The following is a 24,467-nucleotide window of genomic DNA, read 5'->3' as shown; positions in this document are numbered from 1 at the left end:
AATAAGATGTGCAGTGTGCATAGGAATTTGTTTATAGGTTTTTTTTTTTTTTTTAAACTATAGTCCGGCCCTCCAACGGTCTGAGGGACAGTGAATTGGTCCCCTGTTTAAAAAGTTTGAGGACGGGGCGGCGCCTGTGGCTCAAGGAGTAGGGTGCCGGTCCCATATGCCGGAGGTGGCGGGTTCAAACCCAGCCCTGGCCAAAAAAAAAAAAAAAAAAGTTTGAGGACACCTGGCCTAGAAGATGAAAGAAGCTTCAGCAGGCTTGGGCTTGGGTGTGGGACAGGAACATTGCAGCTCTGATTTTGATGCCATATTTCCAGCCCCCTCCTGTCTATTGACATCAGACAATGTCATCTCCCAGAAATTAAGAAGTTTACCAGCCTTCTTATTATGAAAATGAAAGGCAAATTACCCTGGGAAGATAAAGAAGCTGAGCTGAACTAGAACTAAGCATGGATAGAGGCCTCTACATAGACCTTATCTTATTTAATCCTCGCGGTTGACCTTGGTGGCAGAAGCCATTATTTCCATTTCATAGGTGAGAAAGAATTATGGCCTAGTTGAAAAAATAAAAAGCTGGCGGCAACTGTGGCTCAGTGAGTAGAGCACCAGCCCCATATGCTGAGGGTGGCATGTTCAAACCCAGCCCTGGCCAAACTGCAACAAAAAAATAGCCGGGTGTTGTGGCGGGCGCCTGTAGTCCCAGATGCTCGGGAGGCTGAGACAAGAGAATCGCGTAAGCCCAAGAGTTAGAGGTTGCTGTGTCATGGCACTCTACCAGAGGGCAGTACAGTGAGACTCTGTCTCTACAAAAAAAAAAAAAAAAAAGAAAAGAAAAAAGAAAATGCCTGGGTGGCGCCTGTGGCTCAGTCGGTAAGGCGCTGGCCCCATATACCCGAGGGTGGCGGGTTCAAACTCGGCCCCGGCCAAACTGCAACCAAAAAATAGCCGGGCGCTGTGGCAGGCACCTGTAGTCCCAGCTACTCGGGAGGCTGAGGCAAGAGAATCGCTTAAGCCCAGGAGTTGGAGGTTGCTGTGAGCTGTGTGAGGCCACGGCACTCTACTGAGGGCCATAAAGTGAGACTCTGTCTCTACAAAAAAAAAAAAAAAAAAAAAAATCAGCAACCATTTTTAGGGCGGCCCCTGTGGCTCAGTCGGTAGGGCGCCGGCCCCATATACCGAGGGTGACGGGTTCAAACCCGGCCCCGGCCAAACTGCAACCAAAAAATAGCCGGGCGTTGTGGCGGGCGCCTGTAGTCCCAGCTACTCGGGAGGCTGAGGCAAGAGAATCGCTTAAGCCCAGGAGTTGGAGGTTGCTGTGAGCTGTGTGAGGCCACGGCACTCTACCAAGGGCCATAAAGTGAGACTCTGTCTCTACAAAAAAAGAAAATGCCAGTGGCGCTCATAGCTCAGTGGGTAGGGTGCCCACCACATGCACCAGAGCTGGTGGGTTCGAGCCCAGCCTGGGCTTGCTAAAACAAAGAAATAGCCGGGCGTTGTGGTGGGTGTCTGTAGTCCCAGCTACTTGGGAGGCTGAGGCAAGAGAATTGCTTGAGCCCAAGAGTTTGAGGTTGCTGTGATGCCAGGGCACTCTACCAAGGGCCACAAAGTGAGACTCTGTGTCAATTAAAAAAAAAAGCCAACCAACACTTTAGAACTAGGGAAGATCTGGGTTAGAATTCTAGTTCTACCATTGTTTTTCTGTGTGATCTTAGGCAAGTCATTGACCTCATTGAACCTCAGTCTTCCTCATCTGGAAGGTAGGAATTACTAAAACAGATCGGCAGGGCTTGTGGTGAGAGAAAATGTATATAAAGTACAAGGGCTCAGCTGGGTGCGGTGGCTTACACCTGTAATCCTAGCACTTTGGGAGGCCAAGGTGGGTGGATTGGTTGATCTCAGGAGTTCAAGACCAGCCTAAGCAAGAGTGAGACCCCCGTTTCTACAAAAAAGAGAAAAACTAGCCGGATGTTGTGGTGGACATCTATAGTCTCAGCTACTCAGGAGGCTGAGGCAAGAGGATCACTTGAGCTCAGGAGTTTGAGGTTGATGTAAGCTATGATGCCATAGCATTTTAGCCTGGGGCAACAGAATGAGATTCTGTCTTAAGAAATTAAATTAATTAATTAATAAGTATAAGGGCTCATTTGTACAGATTTATAAAAATATAACAACTATTAATGAATATCACAATGAATGTTTAGATAGGAATTGTGCTTTCCACATCTCATTTGATCACCTCCGCAGCCCCATGTAGAGGTATTGCTATTGTTCCCATTTTATAGCTAAGAGGACTAAGGTCCAGAGGAGTTAAATCACTTGCACAAGGACTCCTGGTTAGTGAATGGCAGAACCAGACTTTAGCTCCAGGCAGTAAGACTTTGTGTTTGTACAATAGAAGCACAATAGTGCTTCTGAAACTTGGCCAAGATCACATAGCCAGTCTATAGGAGAAGAAAAGACCTGGGCTCTTAGCTGTCTGACTCCAACTCACCTGCTGTGTCCCTTAGCATTTTCTGGTGAGCAGATAAAGGTTGAAACTGGAATTGCTTGGGACGGTACCTAACCTGGGCCAGATACGAGCAAAAGTACTAAATAATAAATGCTCTGGCACCCTGGCCAGGACTCTCCCCGGCATACAGGTGAGGGGAATCGGACCCTTCCCTGGGTATCATGTAGGAAACAGGCCACTCTGGCCGCTTATTGTTTACTTATTCACAGCCTTCGATGATATCACACCTGCACACCTCCACAGGGCTGAGGGCCACTGCACCCAGGTAAAGAGGATGACCAAAACAGCATTTGGACGGAGGAACTTGAAGAAACAGGGGACAGTAAACTCCAAGCCCAGAGTAAACTGGGTGTCAGGTCTGTGAGGGCTACTAGGGGATGAGAGACCCGGGGAGCTGGGCTGGAGGAGGAAAGATGGTGGCGAAAGTCATGTGGGCCTGGTCAGGCCCTCCTCTCGTGCTGGCCTGCATTGCCTTCCCACATGTGGCTGCGAGTGCTCTCCAGCTGTACACCCAGGCCAGGACTGGATGGTGGCGTCTCCCATTCTTCTGTAGGAAGTCCAGATTCTCCCAGACTGCCCAGACAAGGGTTCAGAGTATGTGGAGTGCATCCCGTTCTGGGTTTGTTTTAGGTGGCAAGAAAACATACATGCCTCAAATGCTGTTCTCTTTCCAAATCCCTTTCGACACTTCTGATTACTTCAGGAGAAAGTCTCATTTTGCTGCCAGACACCGTTTAACACCTTTCTATTTGTGCTTATCTTTTCTTTCTGACTTTTTTAAACAGAGAGCATGCCTCCAGCTCAGAATAGGAGGTATAGCCTTTAGTGCAGCAGGGAGCAGTATCTAGCGAGAATGAGAACGGCAGTATCCGTTTTCATTTTATATTATTTATTCTTTGAGACAGGATTTCACTCTCTTGCCCAGTCTAGAGTGCAGTGATGTCATCATAGGTCACAGCAGCCTCCAACTCCTGGGCTCCAGGTGATCCTCCTGCCTCAGCCTCCTGTGTGCTGGGACTTCAGGCACCCACTACAACCCTCAGCTAGTTTTTTCTATTTTTGGTAGAGACAGGGGTCTTGCTCTTGCTCAGGCTGGTCTCAAACTCCTGAGCTCAAGGAATCTACCTGCCTCAGCCTCCCAGAGTTCTAGGATTATAGGCGTAAGCTATCACACCTGGCCAAGTTTTCTTTCAAAGTACATGGTTAAAAGCAGGTACTCTGGAAATCAGACTACTAGGTTCAATCCCAGCTGTGCCATTTACTACCTGTGTGACCTTGGGCAAGTCACACAACCTCTCTGTGCTTCAGTTCTCTCATCTGTACTGTGAAGGTAATACAATATTTCTCTCTTAGATTAGTATGAGGATTACTTAGTTAATATACATAAAGACTTAGAGCAGTGCCTTGCATCTAGCAAATGCTACATGCATGTTTTACCCTATTAGGTCAAATAGGGCAAAAACATCAATAACTGAGTTTTGAGGAGTACTTCTATGGACCAATTCCATCATTTTCTACATAGGGAAACAAAGGTTTGAAGAAGATAGAGGCTGAGAGGGGACTTTCTTAAGTTTTTGGATTCCCAATCTAATTATGAGTAATTTCAACCTTCGATAATTAATATAACCTTTGAGGCTTAACTTATTCAACTGCAAAATGGGACTAATACTCTCTAACTGCCCATTGGGATGGTGTGCATAAAGGCAGCTCAGAAAATGAGTGCTCGTGTGATGGTGCTCATGCATTTTCAACTGGGATAATATCACCCCCAAGGGGGCAAAAATTGGTTCTTGTCAGGCAAAAATAACTTACTCTTTTAAATATATAAAGCCTAGATATACATATATGCAGTATATCTATGACATTAAAATTTCATGATAGGCAGCAATTAGGGAGAAAAAGACTAAACAAGGCTCCATAGGGGGAGCAATAACAGCAACCACAAAAAAAGTTGAGAAACACTGCTTGAAACTAAGATTTCTCCTACTTGGGTTGATACTCACTACTGAAATCAGCTTAATGGGTTATGAGCAGCCTCTGGGGGGAAATGATATAGAAAACACAACAGACAGTAAATATTTATAGTGAAAAAGTTTTCTTTCAGTTTAGCATGTGTGTGTATGTACTGAGCTGTGAAATAAAAGTTATCTCTTGTAAGTCACTGGAAAAGTAGTAGAAAGCTATTGCTTAAAAACACTATGCTTGGGTGGCACCTGTGGCTCAGTTGGTAGGGCGCCGGCCCCATATACTGAGGGTGGTGGGTTCAAACCCAGCCCCGGCCAAACTGCAACCAAAAAATAGCCGGGCATTGTGGCGGGCGCCTGTAGTCCCAGCTACTCGGGAGGCTGAGGCAAGAGAATCACTTAAGCCCAGGAGTTGGAGGTTGCTGTGAGCTGTGTGAGGCCATGACACTCTACTGAGGGCAATAAAGTGAAACTCTGTCTCTACAAAAAAAAAAAAAAACCACTATGCTTTAGCCGGGCGTTGTGGCGGGCACCTGCAGTCCCATCTACTTGGGAGGCTGAGGCAAGAGAATTGCTTAAGCTCAAGAGTTTGAGGTTGCTGTGAGCCGTGACGCCACAGCACTCTACTGAGGGTGACATAGTGAAACTCTGTCTCGAAAAAAAAAAAAGAAAAGAAAATACTATGCTTATGGTCAGGCATGGTGGCTCACGCCTATAATCCTAGCACTCTGGGAGGTCAAAGCAGAAGGATTGCTTGAGCTCAAGAGTTTGAGACCTGAGCTCAGCGCCTGTGGCTCAGGCAGCTAAGGTGCCAACCACATACACCTGAGCTGGCAGGTTCGAATCCAGCCTGGGCCGCCAAACAACAATGACGGCTGCAACCAAAAAATAGCTGGGAGTTGTGACAGGCGCCTGTAGTCCAGCTACTTGGGAGGCAGAGGCAGGAGAATTGCTTGAGCCCAGGAGTTGGAGGTTGCTGTGAGCTGTGGATGCCACAGCACTCTACCTAGGGTGACAGCTTGAGGCTCTGTCTCAAAAAAAAAAAAAAAAAAAGAGGGCGGTGCCTGTGGCTCAGTGAGTAGGGCGCCGGCCCCATATGCCGAGGGTAGCGGGTTCAAACCCAGCCCCGGCCAAACTGCAACAAAAAAATAGCCGGGCGTTGTGGCGGGCGCCTGTAGTCCCAGCTACTCGGGAGGCTGAGGCAGGAGAATCGCCTAAGCCCAGGAGTTGGAGGTTGCTGTGAGCCGTGTGACGCCACGGCACTCTACCGAGGACAGTAAAGTGAGACTCTGTCTCTACAAAAAAAAAAAAAAAAAGAGTTTGATGGGGGTGGCGCCTGTGGCTCTGTTGGTAAGGCGCCGGCCCCACATACCGAGGGTGGTGGGTTCAAACCCTGCCCCAGCTGAACTGCAACCAAAAAATAGCTGGGCGTTGTGGCAGGCACCTGTAGTCCCAGCTGCTCGGGAGGCTGAGAGGCAAGAGAATCGCTTAAGCCCAGGAGTTGGAGGTTGCTGTGAGCTGTGTGAGGCCACAGCACTCTACCGAGGGCCATAAAGTGAGACTCTGTCTCTACAAAAAAATAAAAATAAAAAAAAGAGTTTGAGACCTGACTGAGCAAGAAGGAGTTCTGGTCTCTAAAAATAGCCAGGCAAAATGGCAGGTTCTGATAATCCCAGCTACTCGGGAGGCTGAGGCAAGAGGATCACTTGAGCCCAAGAGTTTGAGGTTGCTGTGAGCTATGATGGTATAGCACTCTACTTCGGGTGACAAAGAGAGATTCTGTCTCAAAAAAAAAAAAAAAGAGCGAGTTTCCATCTCTATGGAAAAATTAAAAAATTAGCTAGACAGGCCGGCGCAGTGGCTCACACCTGTAATCCTAGCCCTATGGGAGGCTGAGGTGGCTGCATTGCTTGAGCTCACAAGTTCCAGAACAGCCTGAGCAAAAACTGAAACCCCCTTCTCTACTAAAAATAGAAAAACTGAGGCAAGAGGATTGCTTGAGCCTGAGTTGGAGGTTGCTGTGAGCTATGATTCCATGGCACTCTACCCAGGGTGACAGCTTGAGACTCTGTCTCAAAAAAAAAAATTAGCTAGACATAGTGTCAGGCACCTGTAGTCCCAGCTACTTGGGAGGAGCCGAGGCAGGAGGATTGCCTGAGCCCAAGAGTCTGAGGTTGCTGTGAGGCCTCAAACTCAGAGCAAACTCACCCTGATGAGGCCAGGGCACTCTAGTCTAGGCAATACAGTGAGACTCTGTCTCAAGAAACAAAAGCAAACAAATGCTCAGTCCAGGCACTGTGGCTCATGCCTGTAATCCCAGTACTTTTGTGGGTGGGTAGGGGAGGCAGGAGGATTGCTTGAGGTCAGGAGTTTGAGTCCAGCCTGAGCAAGAGTGAGACCTCCATTTCTGTTTTATTTTATTTTATTTTTTGAGACAGAGTCTCACTTTGTCACCCTTGGTGGAGTGCCATGGCATCATAGCTCACAACCTCAAACTCTTGGGCTCAAGTGATTCTCTTATCTCAGCCTCCCAAGTAGCTGGGACTACTGGCATCCGCCACAATGCCTGGCTATTTTATTTTTAGAAACAGAATCTCAAACTTGCTCAGGCTGGTCTTGAACCTGTGAGATCAGGCAATCCACCCACCTTAGCCTCCCAGAGTGCTAGGATTACAGGCGTGAGCCACCGTGTATCCATGACAGAGTCTCACTTTGATGCCTTTGGTAGAGTGCTGTGGGGTCATATCTCATAACAACCTCAATCTCTTTGTTTCCAGCCATTCTCTTGCCTCAGCCTCCTGAGTAGCTGGGACTACAGGTGCTCACCACAATGCCCAGGTATTTTTAGAGATAGGGGTCTCACTCTTGCTTAGGCTGATCTTGAACTCCTGAGCTCAAGCAATCCACTTGCGTTGGCCTCCCAGAGTGCTAGGATTATGGGTATGAGCCACCACACACAGCTAGACCCCCGTTTCTACAAAAATAGAAACATTTGCTGGCAACAGAGTGAGACCGTCTCAAGAAAAAAAACTATAATAAATAAAATAAAAAAATAAAAATAGGCTAATTTTGGTCTTCAACAAAAGGAGGAAGGTGAGAATAGATACTTATTAGTTGACTAGAAGCCTTATCTTCAGCAACCTTCCTTACCTTGTTCTTTGCTTAACCTTTAATTTTCAGAGTCCCATCCAGAGGCGGGTTGCTGGGAAATGAAGTGGCTAAAAATGCAAGAATCATTAACAGAGATAAGCTCTGAAAATGTTTTGAGGATGTCTAAATTGTATTCAATGTTGTTTTTTTTTCTCCCCTACCTCCTTTTTTTAAAAAAGGTTTTCAGTTCCATTAGGAACATGAGTTTTTGGGTCTTCTACATCTGCTTGACTTTATGGAGACCAATAATTCAGAAAATATGATTGAAAAAAATCCTACTTCATGCACTTCCTGATTGTGTCCCTCTGTTTTCTCATCTGTGAAAGAGGCACAAGAATAATTCCTATCCATGAGGTTGATTTGAGGAAAGGACTTGATGTTCTTTTTTAATTTTTTTTATTGTTGCAGTTTGGCTAGGGTTGGGCCTGAACTCACCACCCTCAGTATATGGGGCCAGCACCCCACTCACTGAGCCACAGGCACCACCCTAAAAAGGTGTTTTTTTTGTTGTTGTTGTTTTGTGTTGTTTTTTTGCCTGGGGCTGGGCTTGAACCCACCACCTCCAAGATATGGGGCAGGCACCCTACTCCTTAGCCACAGGCGCCGCCCCAGGACTTGATGTTTTTAACCGCTCAATAGTTGTTCTGATCCATTGTAAATACCATGTAAGTAGCATTTAATGAGCTGGCATTATTACCCTGGTCTCACAGATGGAGAAATTGAGGCTCATAAACGTTTTGTTCACCACCTTTCTGGAAGTAGTAGAGAGAAGACCCTACATTTCTTTCCTTTTTCCTTAGAGACAGAGTTTCACTTTATTTCCCTAGTAGAGTGCTGTGGCGTCACAGCTCACAGCAACCTCCAGCTCCTGGGTGTAGGCAGATTCTTTTGCCTCAGCCTTCCAAGTAGCTGGGACTACAGGCGCCCACAACAACACTCAGCTATTTTTGTTGTTGTTGTTGTTGTTGCTGCAGTTCCGCTGGGGCTGGGTTTGAACCCGCCACCCTCGGTATGTGAGGCTGGCGCCCTACTCACTGAGCCACAGGCACCACCCTCCTTTTTTTTTTTTTTCTTTCGGTTTTCAGCCCGGGCTGGGTTTGATCCTGCCACCTCCGGCATATGGGGCCGATGCCCTACTCCTTTGAGCCACAGGCGCCGCCCCCCTCCTTTTTTTTTTTGAGACAGAGTCTCACTATGTCACCCTCAGTAGAGGGCTGTGGCATCACAGCTCACAGCAACCTTAAATTCCTGGGTTTAAGCGATTCTCTTGCCTCAGTCTCCAAAGCAGCTGGGATTAGGGGTGCTCACCACAATGCCTGACTGTTTTTTTTTTTTTTGTAGTTGCAGTTGTTGTTTAGCTGGCCCGGGGTGGGTTCGAACCTGTCAGCCTTGGTGTATGTGGCTGGCGCCATAACCACTGTGCTACAGACTCTGAGTCATCATTCCTTTTTATTTTATTTTTTACTTTTTCCCCCTTTTTTTGAGAAAGGGTCTTGCTCTGTTGCTTGGGCATGATGGCAACGTGGTGTCATGTAACTAACTGGAACTTCCATCTCATGGGCTCAAGTGATCCTCCTGCCTCAGCCTCCCTAGCAGCTGGGACTACAGAGTGCACCACCACACTGGACTATTTTTTTCTGTTTTTATTAGAGATGAGCTGTTCCTCTTGCTCAGGCTGTTCTTGAACTCCTGGCCTGAAACAATCTTCCTTCCTTGGCCTCCCAACGTGCTAGGTTAGAGACCTGAGCCACCATGCCAGGGTGTAAATTTCTGTAGCGTTTTTTTTTTTTTTTTTTTGTAGAGACAGAGTCTCACTTTATGTCCCTTGGTAGAGTGCCGTGGCATCACACAGCTCACAGCAACCTCCAGCTCCTGGGCTTAAGCGATTCTCTTGCCTCAGCCTCCCGAGTAGCTGGGACTACAGGTGCCCGCCACAGCACCCGGCTATTTTTTTGTTGCAGTTTGGCTGGGGCTGGGTTTGAACCCGCCACCCTCGGCATACGGGGCCGGCGCCCTACTCACTGAGCCACAGGCGCCGCCCCAGCGTTGTTTTTTTTTTGTGTGTGTGTGTGTTTTTTTTGGCCGGGGCTGGGTTTGAACCCACCACCTCCAGCATATGGGACTGGCGCCCTATCCCTTTGAGCCACAGGTGCCGCCTCTGTAGCGTTTTTTAAATTGCAGCTTCACTTAAAGTGTATAAATTTTCGGAATATTCCTCGAGAATATATATATGTACACACACACACATACACACACGCATATATATATGATCAATACATGTAAGGGTATTCGTAACGCCTTAGAAAGCTCTCTGGGGTCTCCTCCCAGTCAGTACCTGGCAAACACTGCTTTAATTTTAACCCTAGATGTTCTGAATTTCGTGTAAAGGAAACCATACAGTATATTTCTTTGATTATATGTGGAATCTGAATTTGAAGTCCAGATGCTACCACCCTAGAAACTGCCATCTTTATTATTCTACATCGCCTTTTAAAGCAAAGACAACCTATGGCTGCTACTCTTATTTTCTCTTTATCTCTCCCTTCTCTTCCTTTTTCTTCCAGCTCCACCCTAAAACTTAGCTGTCTATCAAGTCATCAACGAATTCTAATTGGCCAATTATATGCAAAGTACGAGAACCGCCCCACCCCACACACCTCTGGGAAGCACATGATAGGGAGCGTGTGCCAATTGGTTGACCAATGGGAGGATGGCATAGTCCAACCAATCCACCAACCGGAAGATGATGTTCCTGCGGTCTCCAACTCCAACTGCCTCAGCATAGCAGCCTCGTGCCCTTGCAGTTTGACACCTTCCTTGTATCCTGAGGAGGTCCCTTCAAGGCCACTTAAGGGATGCAGGATGGCAGGCTCCAAATTCCTACGTCTCACCGGGGCCTTCCCCACTCTTTTCCTCCCTGGAGCAGATGGGAGGGGAAGCTTTTCCAGACAAATAATACATATGTAAATATACATGTTTTCATTTTTTAATAGGACAACCATTGCTTTGGCTAATTCTGTTTCTTTTTCAAGAAATGTCATTTTAAAGTTCAAGAATCTTAACAATTTGAACACCTCCCTCCCTTGGCCCCTTTTACCAAGTTTTGGGTGCAGAGGAGAAACATCAACCTCCCTCTCTATCCTCCCATCTTATTGCTCAGAGGTGAGGCCCTGTGAGAAATTTAAGGACCTAGCAGAAGGGAGAGGTGACATAAAGAGCTTGTGGAAGGAGAAGCAGGGTGTGCAGAAGATGGGTCAGGGTGGAGTTAAGAAAGCAGACACGGGGCGGCGCCTGTGGCTCAACGGGTAGGGCGCCGGTCCCATATGCCGGAGGTGGCGGGTTCAAGCCCAGCCCCGGCCAAAAAAAAAAAAAAAAAAAAAAAAAGAAAGCAGACACGTTATTGAGTGAAAGAAAAAGGATGAATTTTAAGGTGTGAGATGGACTGGGAGGTATAGGCAAGTTCTGGTGGTTGCAGAAAAAAAAAACAGAATTGGGCGGCGCCTGTGGCTCAGTGAGTAGGGCGCCGGCCCCATATGCCGAGGGTGGCGGGTTCAAACCCAGCCCCGGCCAAACTGCAACAACAAAAAAAAATAGCTGGGTGCTGTGGCGGGCGCCTGTAGTCCCAGCTACTCGGGAAGCTGAGGCAAGAGAATCGCTTAAGCCCAGGAGCTGGAGGTTGCTGTGAGCTGTGTGATGCCACGGCACTCTACCAAGGGGCCATAAAGTGAGACTCTGTCTCTACAAAAAAAAAAAAAAAGAAAGAAAAAAAACCAGAATTGACAGAATTGCCTTTAAAACAAAAAATTAAGATGTCTAGTTGCCCTGGATGAGGAATATTGAAAGAGCAATACAGATCCAAAAAAGATTAGAGGCCTGCATGGTGGCTTTTGATGGTCACAGATAGATGGATCTTAGGGGTCATTGCCTTTTGGGGGTGAAGGAGGCTGGGGATGTGTCTGAAGGACGCTGTGTTGAGGTGTTCCCATGGCCGTCTTTTTTTACCTTGTCTACCTCAGGCATGACCCTGCTCTTTGTGCTAGGTTGCATTTTCTTCCCATTGTGCTTCACGATCCTATGCTGGGGCCTGCAGAACCACGCCAGCCTGCGGATGGAGACACAGGAGGCTGTCTTGGTGGCATCCAAGTAAGAGGACAAGGGTGAGAGTATCTTTGCTGGGGCCAGAGCGGGCCGAGCTAATAGCTTACTTTCAGGGACAGTAGTAGTGAGAGCAGAAGCAGAATGTGGGGTGGGGTGGAGGTGAAACTAAGAGGCAAAAGACACCAGCAATGAAATCTTTTGCACAGTTTAATTTCTCTTAACTTTAGATCCCTCATTGGGTTTGATAATAACACCAACTTCCTTTCTTCCTGGAGATGTTTTGTGAGGGTCATGTGAGTTAATGTCTATAAGGTAGGGGTTGCAAACTCCTGCAAATAATATAAGGGAGGGGGCGGCGCTTGTGTCTCAACGAGTAGGGTGCTGGCCCCATATACCGAGGGTGGTGGGTTCAAACCCGGCCCCGGCCAAACTGCAACCACAAAATAGCCGGGCATTGTGGCAGGCGCCTGTAGTCCCAGCTACTTGGGAGGCTGAGGCAAGAGAATCGCCTAAACCCAGGAGTTGGAGGTTGCTGTGAGCTGTGACATTACAGCACTCTACCGAGGGTGATAAAGTGAAACTGTATCCAAAAAATATATAATAATATAAGGGAGGTAGTTTCTGTGGGGGTGTCAAATGTAGGGACTTTCTTTCTTTCTTTTTTTTGAGAACCCACTCTACCCAGGGTTCCACTCTCACTCTGGGTAGAGTGTAGTGGTGTGGCGTTAGCTCAGTGAAACCTCGAACTCCGGGGTTCAAGCCATTCTCCTGCCTCAGCCTGCCAAGTGGCTGGGACTACAGATGCATCCCATTAGCCATTATGCCCAGCTAATTTTTTCTATTTTTCTTTTCTTTTTTTTTTTTTTTGTAGGGGGGCGTCTCACTCTTGCCCAGGCTGGTCTTGAACTTCTATTTTTTGTAGAGATGGGGTCTCGCTCTTGCTCAGTGTGAGAGGCAGAACTGACTGGCTCAAGCCAGCAATCTTAACCTCCCAGAGTGCTAGGATTAGAGGTTTCATCCACCACACCCAGCCTGGTTCTTTCTTTTTTTTTCTTTTCCTCACTTTGTCACCCTCAGTAGAGTGCTGTAGCATTATAGCTGACAGCAACCTCAAACTCTTGGGCTTATGCTATTCTCTTGCTTCAGCCTCCCAAGTAGGGACTACAGACACCCACCATAATGCTGAGCTATTTTTGGAGACAGGGTCTTGGTCTGGCTCAGGCTGGTCTTGAACCTGTGAGCTCAGGCAATCCACCTGCCTTGGCCTCCCAAGTGCTGAGATTACAGACATGAGCCACACACCTGGCCTGGTTCTTTCTTGAAAGAAGTTGAAGCCAGGAGTGGTAGTCCCCACTCTGGGAAGGGGGACGAAGGAGGGTCACTTGAGCCTCAGGAGTTAGAGGTTGCAGTGAGCTATGATGAGAACACCACACTCTAGTCTGGGTGATAGAATGAGACTATGAAAAAAAAGTTAGTTTTTTTTTTAATCACCCCAATTTTTGGACATTAATGAATAACTTAGAATTTAGTTAAGAAAAAATTACACTGGCAACATGATACTGGCATACAAAACTTCTCTATAGGCTGGGTTGGGCCCTCAGGCTGCAAATTTATGGCCTTATTGACAAAGCCTCACATCAATGTATCCTATCATCAAACCATAGGTAGGAGAAGGAGTTCACGGGAAGCAGATTTTATTAAGGTGGCTGAGTAAATCCCCTGGCATAAAACAAAACAAAACAAAAACCTTGTCTATACCTACTTCAATCTGACTCATTTAAAAAGAAAGCACAGTTCCCAGACCAGTTTTGTGATTATTAATCAATTATGGTGGCCAACCATCACCCAACTCAGTAATTTTTTTTTATAGTTTTGCTCATGTGTGGTTTTCTAGTTATGCCAACATGGGTTTGAAATCCAGTTTACCAACTTTCATAGCGGTGTTTACCTTGGGAAGTTCTTTTTTTTCCTTTCAACCTTCTTCTGTAAAATAGGGATACCACCAGTTGGGAAGATTAAGTAAGAATCAACACAAATCCCCTCTCACGGCGTCCAGAATGTAGGAAAAACTCAGGAAGCTGGATCTCTTTCCCCCCACCTTTACGTGAAGGTCTGAGGTCAGGTCAGGTCTGCTGCTGTCTCTAAAATCGCTTGTCACTCCTGCCTAAGACTTCTCTGGGGCGTTCCTACAGCTCGCCACTAGAGGGAAGCACAGAACTGCTCATCCCCGACCCTGCCTCTGTACGGGAGAGGTAGGGTGGGCTTGGGGCAGGGTAGGGAGAACGGGAGGGTTGGTTATTGAGGCGAACCTTAGGGCAAGCCTGGCTCAAGTGACCCTCCTGTGTCACCCTTCACGAGAGTGAAATTTGGGTAGCAGGTCCCATGTCCTGCAGAAGTCTGTGAACAGTTGGGATCAGGCCAGGAAGGTAGAATCTCAGAAGGCAGCACAGAAAAGCAGCAGATCTGTCTCCTGTTGGGCCTCTGCCTCCAGATGGCCATTGGCTCCCTGTCCCTATTCTAGAATGAAGGGCTTGAGCCAGCCAGTCCTGCAGACCTCTCACACTCTGAAACTAGCTGTTCTTTGAAGTCTCAGAGGAGGGGGAGACGGGAACACAAGAAAACTGAAGGAAAAGAGTGGTGGGTGTTCAGGGGAGGTCAAGAGGGGCCAGACCCTGGGCACCCTTGGGCTCCAGGTGGGCCTCTGAGAGGCAGGTCTCTCACCTTCCTCACACCATGCACTGCCATGCCACTCTGATGCCCAAGAAGGGAGGGTTCTGCCACTTCTTAACTATGTGACCTTGGGCAGTCACTTAAAGCCTCAGGAACATGCTTGGCCTATAGGAGGGGACAAGTGCAGCCACCTCAGTGCTATTCCAGTAGTTCCATGAGGGCGTGGGACAATGCTGCAGCAGAATCAGGGGCTCACAGAAGGTGCCTTGTGGATGGTTTCCCTTCTGTCATTAGGGTGTGGGGGTCTGTGGGTGTGGAAGATGCTGTGTTGAGGTTCTTGTGCCCATCCATTCCTTCAGCTCTTCCTTCTGAGAGAGCAGACGCACCCTTTTCTCCCACCCCCTCTCCTGGGGAATCCTCTCTTCTGCCTGAGTGGGTGCCCAAAGCTGGACCCCGGGGCAGGCCACTGAGGGTGCCTGTTGGGAAGCATGGGCAGAGGAGGGAGTGCCAGGCATCAGCAAAGTGCTGATAGGAGATGGGGTCAGGCCCATCTGGGGGCTCAGAGCCTCCTCAGCGGGCCAAGGTGTCCCGGGCCCTCTTCCTCCCCAGGAAAAGAGCTGTTCCTCCCCCATCCTTGTCCCCAGCAGCCCCCTGTACTGCAGCTGCTGTCTCTTTAAGGGCCTCCCCCCTCCCTCTTTCTCAGCTCCCCCCATCTCTGTCGCAGCCACGGCTGTGGCTCAGAGCTGCATGGGGAGACGCTGCTGCAGGTCCGGTTTCTCGGTGTCTGGTCGGTGCCATCATTTCCCCCCCCGCCCCCCCTCAAGCTGGTGGCCTCCCCTCCCCCTCCCCCTACAGAGGGGGTAGGGGGCTGGGCATGAACTCTCTATAATGCCATGTGCTGCGCCCATGCTGGGAAGCCAGGACCGTGGTGGCAGCCAGAGGCAGCAGAGGAGGCGGGAGAGCGGGGTTGACCGCTGACCACTCACCCAGCTGCTCCCCCCGCTCCCTCCTTCCCCACCGGCCTCCCTCCCTCCTTCAGGGCTGGCACCACGGTCCCCCCACCCCGCCTCTCGGGCCCTCCCAGCTTCTCCACGTAAGCCACCCCTCCCCACCTGGCCAGTCCTCCCTCCCTTCCCCCATCTGCATCCTCCTCCTGTCCCCTCTTCCTCTCTGTCCCTCACCAAGTCTTCCCCTCCTCATCTCTTCCCAGCCCTCTCACTGGCTTGCTCCTGCTTCCTCTCTCCTGTCCTCCCTGTCCCAGTCTCAGCCCAGCTGCCCCCTCCCTGCTTCCTCAGTCTCACCGACTCCCCTTCTTCTTCCCTGGCTCAGGCTCCCTTGCCCCATCCCGTCCCCACCCTGTCCCCTTTGTGCCCCTTCCTCTCTTATTCTCTCTCCTTTTCTGGTTTGGTGTCCCTTCCCCACCTCTGACCCCCTTCTGCTCGGCCTCCCTGTCCCTTCACGGCCACTATGCTGACCCCAATGGTGGCTGGGGGGGTGGTGTTCCCCGGACTCTTCCTCCTGTCCAAGAACACGCTCCAGCGGCTGCCCCAGCTGCGCTGGGAGGAGGCCGACGCGGTCATTGTCTCTGCCAGGTAAACTGCTTCCCTTTCCCTTAACCCTTCACCCCTTCTCAGGCTTCTCAGGGGACAGAAGGGGCCCCAGCACTTCCCTGGACCTTGGCCTGTGGGAGTAGGAACCCCTGCAGTGGTTAGTGGGCTTTGCCTCCAAGTGCCCTTCCCTTCTCATGCCTTACTCTCTGTCCCAGGAGACCTCATCCAGCCCAGCTATCTGGTCTACTAGTATTCAGACTGCTGTCCCCTCCTTCCCCCATTCACTGTCCCACCCTCCAAAATAGGGCCAGCCTATGACTAAAACATTCCTATAAGATATTAGGGACCAAGGCAAGGGACAGAGAGCTATGTTATTCAGGACGAGTGTTTGGGGGAACAAGGTACAGAGAAGTGAATGGTAGAACTCTACGCTCTTGGAACAAGGGCCAGAGTTGGGGAGGGGGTGTTGGCAGCAGTCAAGGAGAGTGTGGGAAAATGTCTAGGGGGAACTTGGGGTCACCCAGGGGCCAGAGTGATGAGGGCATGATGACTGGGCAGGTGAGTGGAGTGAACAGGCACAGGGCTCCTCTGGCCTCCTTGCTGTCACCTTTTAGCCCCAGGCCTTGTCAGCAGCACATTTGCAGCACTGTCTCACCTCAGGACGACCTCCCTGGTGTCCTCCTGAGTGGAAGACTACTCAGTATCCATAAACAAGAGGGAAGGAAGAAGATGGAAAGGAATGGGGTGAACTGGGGAGCTACCCAGCTGTCAGAGCCGCCCAGCTCTCGGAGCTGTGAGGTGGTGATGGTGGGTGAGCCTGAGCAAGCCCAGCCTCAGGTAAAGGGGAAAGGACTGGCCCCGAGAAGTGACCAAATCCAAAGCACAGTCACTAGACTAGCAATGAGGGAAATCAAGGCACACACCTCTTTCCTCTACCACTCCCCTTCTTTCTCCCTAGGCTAGTGTCCTCTGTCCAAGCCATCATGGCCTCCACAGCTGGCTACATCGTCTCCACCTCCTGCAAGCACATCATTGATGACCAGTAAGTGTCAAGAGACCACCTCTGCCCAGGTCCCAGCAGTCCATGTGTATGTGTGACCCCAGAATAGCCCACATCTAGCAGGGAACTCTGTCAGTGGTCCCTAAGTCCTTAACTTGGGCCTGAGCAAGTTAACTTCAATAGCTGCAACTCAACACCCAGGGATAAATTTATCCCATCCTGTCCTTAAAGGTCAGAGGAGGGGGAGAAAGGGTGAAAATCAAAGAGAATCCTTCTCCCTAGTCAGCTTCCCCTTCCTGCTGGGTTGTCGTGGTTCTCATCTTTTCCAACACTGCCTCCTCCTTCCCTTACAACTGGGAGTCAGACCCAGCTTCCAATGGGCACCCGGCTAGGGAGCCCAGTCCTCATGCCAGGCTCACCCTCTCCCAGAGATCCAGGTGTCCAGCCCTAGCTCTGTGCTCCAGGGAGAAGAGAGGAGAGAGATGACCCACACGGGCCACTAATGATCAGGCAGTGGGGGAGGGGAAAAGGAAAAAGAGAGGCCAACATTTGGCACAGCAGGTGCTGCAGTGCCTGGGGCTTGCCAAAATGGCCCAGGCCTAAGAGATGGGGCAGGAGGAGGAGGAGGAGGAGAGGGGCCCTGTCCGTGGTGCTGACGGCCTGCTCTGGTTGACCTACAGGCTGCTGCTAGTGGTTTATGAGTGCTGACAAGGCTCGCTCTTAACTTCTGGCCCTGCTTCCCTTCTCTGGTGGCCACTGAGCCCCAGGTGACATCGTCCAGGGGATCTGACCTGGAGGTCCATCCCCTCTTTGCTGCAGATGAGTCCCCTCTACTACAGCATAAGACAGCATCCCTTCCTGGAAGGGCTGCTGTGAGGAGGAGTTGAGTTGATATGTGGCAGACGCCTAGGACAGTCTTTGGTACTTCCTCCTCCTCTGTAGTGGATGCTTAACTTCGTCAGACCCTGCTGGTGACTTGGCTTCGTGCCTCTCTCTGCCCCTCCCTGACCTGGTCCAAGATGAACCTGGGCTCCCACAATAACTCCCTGCGCCACACCAGAGTCACCTTTTGGCTCTTGCATTCCCCTCCTCCCCAGGTCTGTTCTTGTCCCTCTCCCCTTTAATCCTCAGGTAGGTGGGGAGGATCAAGGTTAATCCAGGGGCAACAGCTGTTCCTACTTCTGAGCACCTAATTGCTGAGAGGGCGGGGATGGGATTGAACCCTCCACCTTGCAGCCAGGCCTGGCAGCTACTCTGATCTTCCCACATGGCCCAGCTATCCCCTCTCCCATTTTGTGTGTGGAGCCAGCTCTCTGGGCCACTCCCTGCTACAATTTCTCTAATGGGCCATTTGGACCCTTTTCCACTCTCTCCCTATTTTCCTGCCCTTTGTTTCTAACCAGCTGTCTCTTCCCCTCTCCACTCCCTGCCTCCAGGCCACAGTTCCAGCACTTGCTGGACCATGGGTCTGAGGTTCTCTGTTCCCTGATTGTTCCCTGATTGTCCCTCCTGGGTGGCCTGCCCCAGGGCTTGCCAGCTGCTTCCACTTGCCCCCTGCTGGCCCCCACCCCAGCTTCTCCTCTGCCCCTCATAGCACTCTGGGTTCCTGGGAGCTTTCCTTCTGTGTAGCTTCTGGCTGACTTTGCTTTCCTCTCTCCACCTATTTGGGTAAGCTCCCCTGGGCCTGCCATCCTGACCTCCTATCCCCACCTCAGACCTGTCTCAGGACTGGAGGATTTAAGAGCAAGTGCCAATGTGCTGACTCAAGAAGAAAAACTCAATGTTGCATATTCATGCACTTCTCATTTTTGTTTACTCTCAAAGTACAGACAACTTTCTCTGTTCTGGCTCCTTTTGCTCAGCGTTTTCTCCTTAATGCTTGGCTGTACCTGAAGAAAAAAGAGATTGGGCCCCACTCAGGCAGAACGAGCAGCCCTGACACCAGCTTTAACCTGCCAACACGCCCTAGTCTGACACCTCTGGAATCTTCTAGGGACAGCACAGCTGAAGCAAGGGTTGTGGAGCCAGATTTCCCATGTTTATTCCTTGGCCAGCTTACCTTGCTCGTGACTCCATTTCCTCATCTGTACAATGGGGAGGATGAACCCCTACCTTTCATAGGGTTTTGTGAGAAGTCAATAAAGTTTATGTGCACCAGCGTTCAGCACATTAGAATAGCACCTGTGTGTAGTGAGCAGGCAGCTGGTGGTCACTAACATGACCTCTCCTCACCAGTCTCGCCTCTTCTAACCTCAGCTGTCCCCATAGCTTGCCCAAGATCATTCGTTTTCTCGCCCTGTCTGTGCCCTTTGGTCTGTGGGTGTCTTCTGCTCTCTTCCCTCTTCTCCCATCAAATTGCAGAAGGGGAGGGAGGAACATGGGAGAGTTCCAAGACCCATTGGGCTTGAATCCCAGCACCATCACCAATTAGCTGTGGGACTGTGTGACCGGAGGTGAGCTTCTCACCCTCTACCCTTTGGTTCTATCATCTGTAACTGGAGACTCTGCTTCCTTCTCAGGGTTGCCGTAAAGATCACTTAAGCCCTGAGTCACACCGTCCATCCCCTCTCCTCCTGATTCCTCCCTCTCTCTCTCTCCCTCTCGTTTCTCTTTCTGTCCAACAGACACTGGCTTTCCTCTGCCTACACTCAATTTGCTGTGCCCTACTTCATCTATGACATCTATGCCATGTTCCTCTGTCACTGGCACAAGCACCAGGTCAAAGGGCACGGAGGGGATGACGGAGGAGCCAGAGCTCCCAGCAGCACCTGGGCTGTGGCGCGCGGGTACCTACACAAGGAGTTCCTCATGGTGCTCCATCATGCCGTCATGGTGCTGGTGTGCTTCCCACTCTCGGTGGTGAGTTCCTAGGGAGCCTGGGGAGCCGTGTGTCTGTGTACCCGTAGCCGGGTGGGCCTGGGAGAGCCCCAGGGAAACCTATTGACGGGAGGTGGGGGTTTGCCGAGTACCAGGGTCTGTGCTGTGCCCAGCTGTGGTGCTTTGGATGTGTTGTCTCGTGTCCCGGAGCCTCAGTTTCCTCACTTATGACATAGGGAGCACAGTCTTACCTGAAGGGCCATTGGAAGTAATGCATCCAACTTTGCTACTGTGCCCACATGCTCAGAAGTCCAGAGTTAAGCATCTCCAAAAGAGACAGAGAGAGAGGAGACCCAGGTGAGGACCAGCCCCTTACCTTCCTCCCTTTCTGCTCAGGTGTGGCGACAGGGCAAGGGAGATTTCTTTCTGGGCTGCATGTTGATGGCAGAGGTCAGCACCCCCTTTGTCTGCCTTGGCAAGATCCTGATCCAGGTGAGAGGGTACCTGGGGGTGTAGAGCCTAAGAGAGGGTACAGGAAGGGAAGGCACCTGTGGGGGGAGCTGCAGGCTGGGGTGGAGGGGAGTTGGGTGGGTGCTGAGTGGGGCACGTGGCAGAGCGCTCCGGCCACCCTTCGCGTGTGTCCGCAGTACAAGCAGCAGCACACTCTGCTGCACAAGGTCAACGGGGCCCTGATGCTGCTCAGCTTCCTGTGCTGCCGGGTGCTGCTCTTCCCCTACCTGTACTGGGCCTACGGGCGGCACGCCGGCCTGCCCCTGCTGGCTGTGCCCTTGGCCATCCCAGCGCACGTCAACCTGGGCGCTGCACTGCTCTTGGCCCCCCAGCTCTACTGGTTCTTCCTCATCTGCCGTGGGGCCTGCCGCCTCTTCCGGCCCCGCTCCCCGCCGCCCTCTCCCTGCCAGACCCAGGACTGAGGGGGCCTGGGGCCCTTCCCCTTCCTGCCCCACCTCCATAGGGACAAGGCTGTGGGGCTGATGGGTGGGGGTGGCAGCCAGGGGCTTTTGCCCAACGGCCCCAGGACACAGATGGACCAGAAGAGATAGGGGCCCTGAAGGGCAGGACAGGGGGACCTTGTTTCCCCACGGTGCCCAAGCCAGGGCTAGCAACCCCTTCCTGCACACTACTCACAGGAGAAGGGAACTGGCCACTCCCTCCCCCCACTGAGGGATGGAGGGCTTGTGGGGAGATAAGAACTAGAACTCAAGGGGACCAGGAGTCAGGACATAGTTAGGGAGGCCCTGCTGCCAAGGACATCCCACCCCTCCACTGCAAAACCCCTGGGCTCCCTGTCATCTGGTGGGGAGAAGACACCCTAACTACCCCCCACCATGGCATCACCAGGGGCTGTTACCCCCAGAGCTCCTCTCTGGGGCAGGCCAGCCTGAGGAATTTTATTTGCCCAAATTCAGACTAGGCTGTTGGGCTGGGGGGAGGGAGGCGCTGCTAAACCCCAAGCCTTCCTAGTGCTGAGCAACCCTGGAGCAGGTGAGGGGTGCCCAGTCCTTTCCCCTTAGGCTGCACATCTTGCCCTCGGGCCCTGGCATGTCCCTGGTGCTACAGACCTCTCAAGGCTTCCTCCAATCTAGGGTCAGGGGACCCTGGGAGGTGCTTACAGACTGCTAATAAAGACGATCTGCGTGAACGCCACCCAGGCTCTCTTTGCCAGGTTCTTTTGGGGCCGGGAAGGGGGGAGGTGGGAGTGCAGCCAGTGAAAGCATGGACATCTGTAAGAGAGGTCACAGAACAGCCACGGAGGAGGGAGGGAGCAAAGACTTTTATTCAACTTTTATTCATCAGTAGGAGAGGAAGGAGGATTTGGGCATCCGGGTTGAGTCCAGGGCCCTTGTCCACTCTTCAGGCCCCTTTTTGGAAGCTCCTGTGGGATATGGAGGTCAGAGATGGGATGTCACACACTGACCCCCTGGATTGGGGTTCTTCAGCCTCTCCTGAGGAAGGTGAAGGTGGGTGGATCGGGGCAGGGGGCAGGCCTTACACATGAGTACAGAACTGGAAGAGGAGGAAGACAAAGGCCACCACCAGAGCACCCACTAGAATGCGATGGAAGAGCCCCAAGTTGGAACCTGCTTGGCAAGGAGGAAGAACAGGAAACCTTGACTCATCTCCAGTGGAAGAGAGAGGGGCAGTTCACCCCCAGGCCCTGATTCACACCTGAGCGTGTAAAGATGACAGGTCTCTCGCCAATGAATTGGGCCATAGCCAGGAGCCTGGCTTGGTCGGAGTCTGGGTAATCAAAGAAGTCAGGTCTGTCTATGAAGACTGGAGACTCTGTGCCTGGGGCTAAAGCCTCGGCACTCTTTGGGCTGGGCACTAGGACCCACAGCAAAAGTCTATGACAACAGTCAAGCAGACTCCTGCCCATACCCCAAGAGACTGAGGCTGATTCAAGGCCTTATTAGGCCACACTGCCTTATTATGGCTCCAGAAGGGCTTGAATTTTGTTCCCAAGTTCAGCAGTGCTCTTTGTAAGAGAACCCATGGTAGAGATGGGGGGTGGAGAGGACAGATGGGGAAGATGGGAGAGAAGGGTAGAGAAAAGAGAAAGGCCCAGGGTTGTCCTCCCACTCTTTAAGGGGGCATTTCCCCTTGCCCCCAGAGCCTTCTTCCTTCCCACTGCTACCAAGACAGTACCCCACCTGTTTCTATTGCCCACAGCCCAGCCAGCCACACCCATGCCAACACCCACTGCCACATCCTCATGGCCCTTCCACTCCTATATGGATATGGGGGCTCTGTGATGTCACAGCTCAGAATCATTGTGAGTGCATGCTCTGGGGTGAGAAGAGAAAGTGCTGGGACCTGGGACCCCCAGAATCAGAAGAAGATAGGTTGGGACCAACAGAACCTTTATCTTTGGAGATGATGCTGATGACAAAACCGTAAGAGTGGCTGCCTCAGAAATTACAAATAAGAGGAGCTTGGTAGGGCAATTTGCTGAATGCCAGAACTAAGGGAAGCCGCATTTGTATGTGTATAGCAGGCACATTTTTGGGGTTGGAAGACAGAGCTACTACACACCTCCAGTCACCCTCATCCCTTTTTTGGAGACAGAGTCTCACTCTGTTGCCCACACCAGGGTGCTGTGGCGTCATAGCTCACAGCAACCTCAAACTCTTGGGCTCAGGCAATCTTCTTGCCTCAGCCTCCCGAGTAGCGGAGACTACAGGCGCTGGCCACTATGCAGGGTTAGTGTTTCTATTTTTCTTTCTTTTCCTTTGTCACCTTTGGTAGAGTGCCATGGCGCCACTGCTCACACAACCTCCAGCTCTTGGGCTTAGGCGATTCTCTTGCCTCAGTCTCCCGAGTAGCTGGGACTACAGGCGCCCACCATAACGCCCAGCTATAGTGTTTCTATTTTAGTAAGACGGTTTTGTTCCTGCTTAGGTTGGTCTGGAACTTCTGAGCTCAAGCAATCCACCTCCCTCGGCCTCCTAGTGTGCTAGGATACAGGCATGAACCCTCATGCCCGGCCTGCACTTACCCCTTTGATCGACTACAGGTACTATTTATTGAGCACTTATTTCTATTTCAAATACTTTGTGCAGATTGGCTCTTTAAACCACTGCTATAACCCTGGAGGTGGGTACTCTTGTCCCCCCTTGTAGGAGGGAGGAACCAAGGCACAGAGGGGAAAAGTGATGTGGGCAGGCACACTTTCCAGGAGCGTGTGCTGTCCTTCCTGAGGTTTCCTCCTTGCCCAAATTCTAGGCACAGCGGTTTCCCAGATCCATTGAAGCATCCTCATCTCCAACCCCCATCCTCATTCTCAATCCCCGGCTGAGAATCAATGACCCTGGGGCTGGGAATCAATAGAAACAACTGGCTCTTCCCGCTAGGTGGCAGCCGTGTCCATGCCTGGCCCTCCCCTCCGCCGGCCGCGGGAAGGCACAGCGCCGGCGGCTCCCGGCCGTCCTCTCGCCCAGGTTGCATCTGGTGCTGCTAGAAAACGGATCATTGAGGAATGGCAGTGGGGGGCGGGGAGGTGGTCAAAGGAAGTCCCCGGGCCCATTCCTAGGCAGGTCTCTTGGCCATCCACAGAGTCTTGTTGACTTTCCTCGCCTCTCACTTTACCCTTACGTGGCCAGTGGACTCTCTCAGGGGCCATCCCACCTCCCCTCTCAGTCACTTCCCAACAGTCATTCTCTCTGCTGTGGTCCCATCTCAGGGTATGAGTTAGCTCCCTTCTCATTGGCGGGTAGGTCTGTCTGTCACAGACATGTCCCGCCCCACCCTCCAACCGCTAAACCCAGGGACACTTCAGGGTCTCCTTAGTGTCACTCGGTACACAGATGCCTATTCATCAGCCTCTAGTACACCCAGGGCGTGGCTTCCCCCAAAGCCAGGCGGGTGTCTGTGGCATGTATGATGTCCTTTGCCCACAGATAGAGGCTCCTTTTCTGCCTGGATACCCCACCTGTACATCTTTCCTGCCCTCAGGGACCCCAGAGTCCTAGCCCACTTGTGCTTCACATAGCAACCCTGGGAGGCACTCACCAAGGCATCTACCCTCTTTCCCCGAAAATAAGACATCCTCTGAAAATAAGACCTACTTACAGGAAAGCTAAGACGTCCCCTGAAAATAAGACCTAGCGCATCTTTGGGAGCACACCTTAAAATAAGACACTGTCTTATTTTTGGGGAAACAGGATAGTTCCTAAACAAGAAAA

General features: G+C 51.1%; 2 protein-coding genes across 2 annotated transcripts; one reads left to right on the top strand and one right to left on the bottom strand.

Moving 5' to 3' along the window:
• Positions 1-15,142: 15,142 nt before the first annotated feature.
• TLCD3B (TLC domain containing 3B) lies at positions 15,143-21,429 on the top strand. The gene is made up of 5 exons (XM_053556181.1): positions 15,143-15,989; positions 16,906-16,989; positions 19,572-19,806; positions 20,161-20,256; positions 20,412-21,429. The coding sequence occupies exons 1-5, from the start codon at positions 15,865-15,867 to the stop codon at positions 20,694-20,696; spliced, it is 825 nt and encodes a 274-aa protein (XP_053412156.1). The 5' UTR covers positions 15,143-15,864; the 3' UTR covers positions 20,697-21,429.
• Positions 21,430-21,636: 207 nt separating this feature from the next.
• C12H16orf92 (chromosome 12 C16orf92 homolog) lies at positions 21,637-22,500 on the bottom strand. Its single transcript, XM_053556180.1, has 4 exons — positions 22,437-22,500; positions 21,952-22,110; positions 21,776-21,863; positions 21,637-21,658 (listed from the first exon to the last, which is right to left on the bottom strand). The coding sequence occupies exons 1-4, from the start codon at positions 22,498-22,500 to the stop codon at positions 21,637-21,639; spliced, it is 333 nt and encodes a 110-aa protein (XP_053412155.1).
• Between the last annotated feature and the right edge of the window lie 1,967 nt (positions 22,501-24,467).

This window comes from Nycticebus coucang, chromosome 12, assembly GCF_027406575.1.
Source record: "Nycticebus coucang isolate mNycCou1 chromosome 12, mNycCou1.pri, whole genome shotgun sequence".
NCBI lineage: Eukaryota > Metazoa > Chordata > Mammalia > Primates > Lorisidae > Nycticebus > Nycticebus coucang.
The sequence above is the reverse complement of the archived record's forward strand: the minus strand, read 5'-3'. Positions and strand labels throughout refer to the sequence as shown.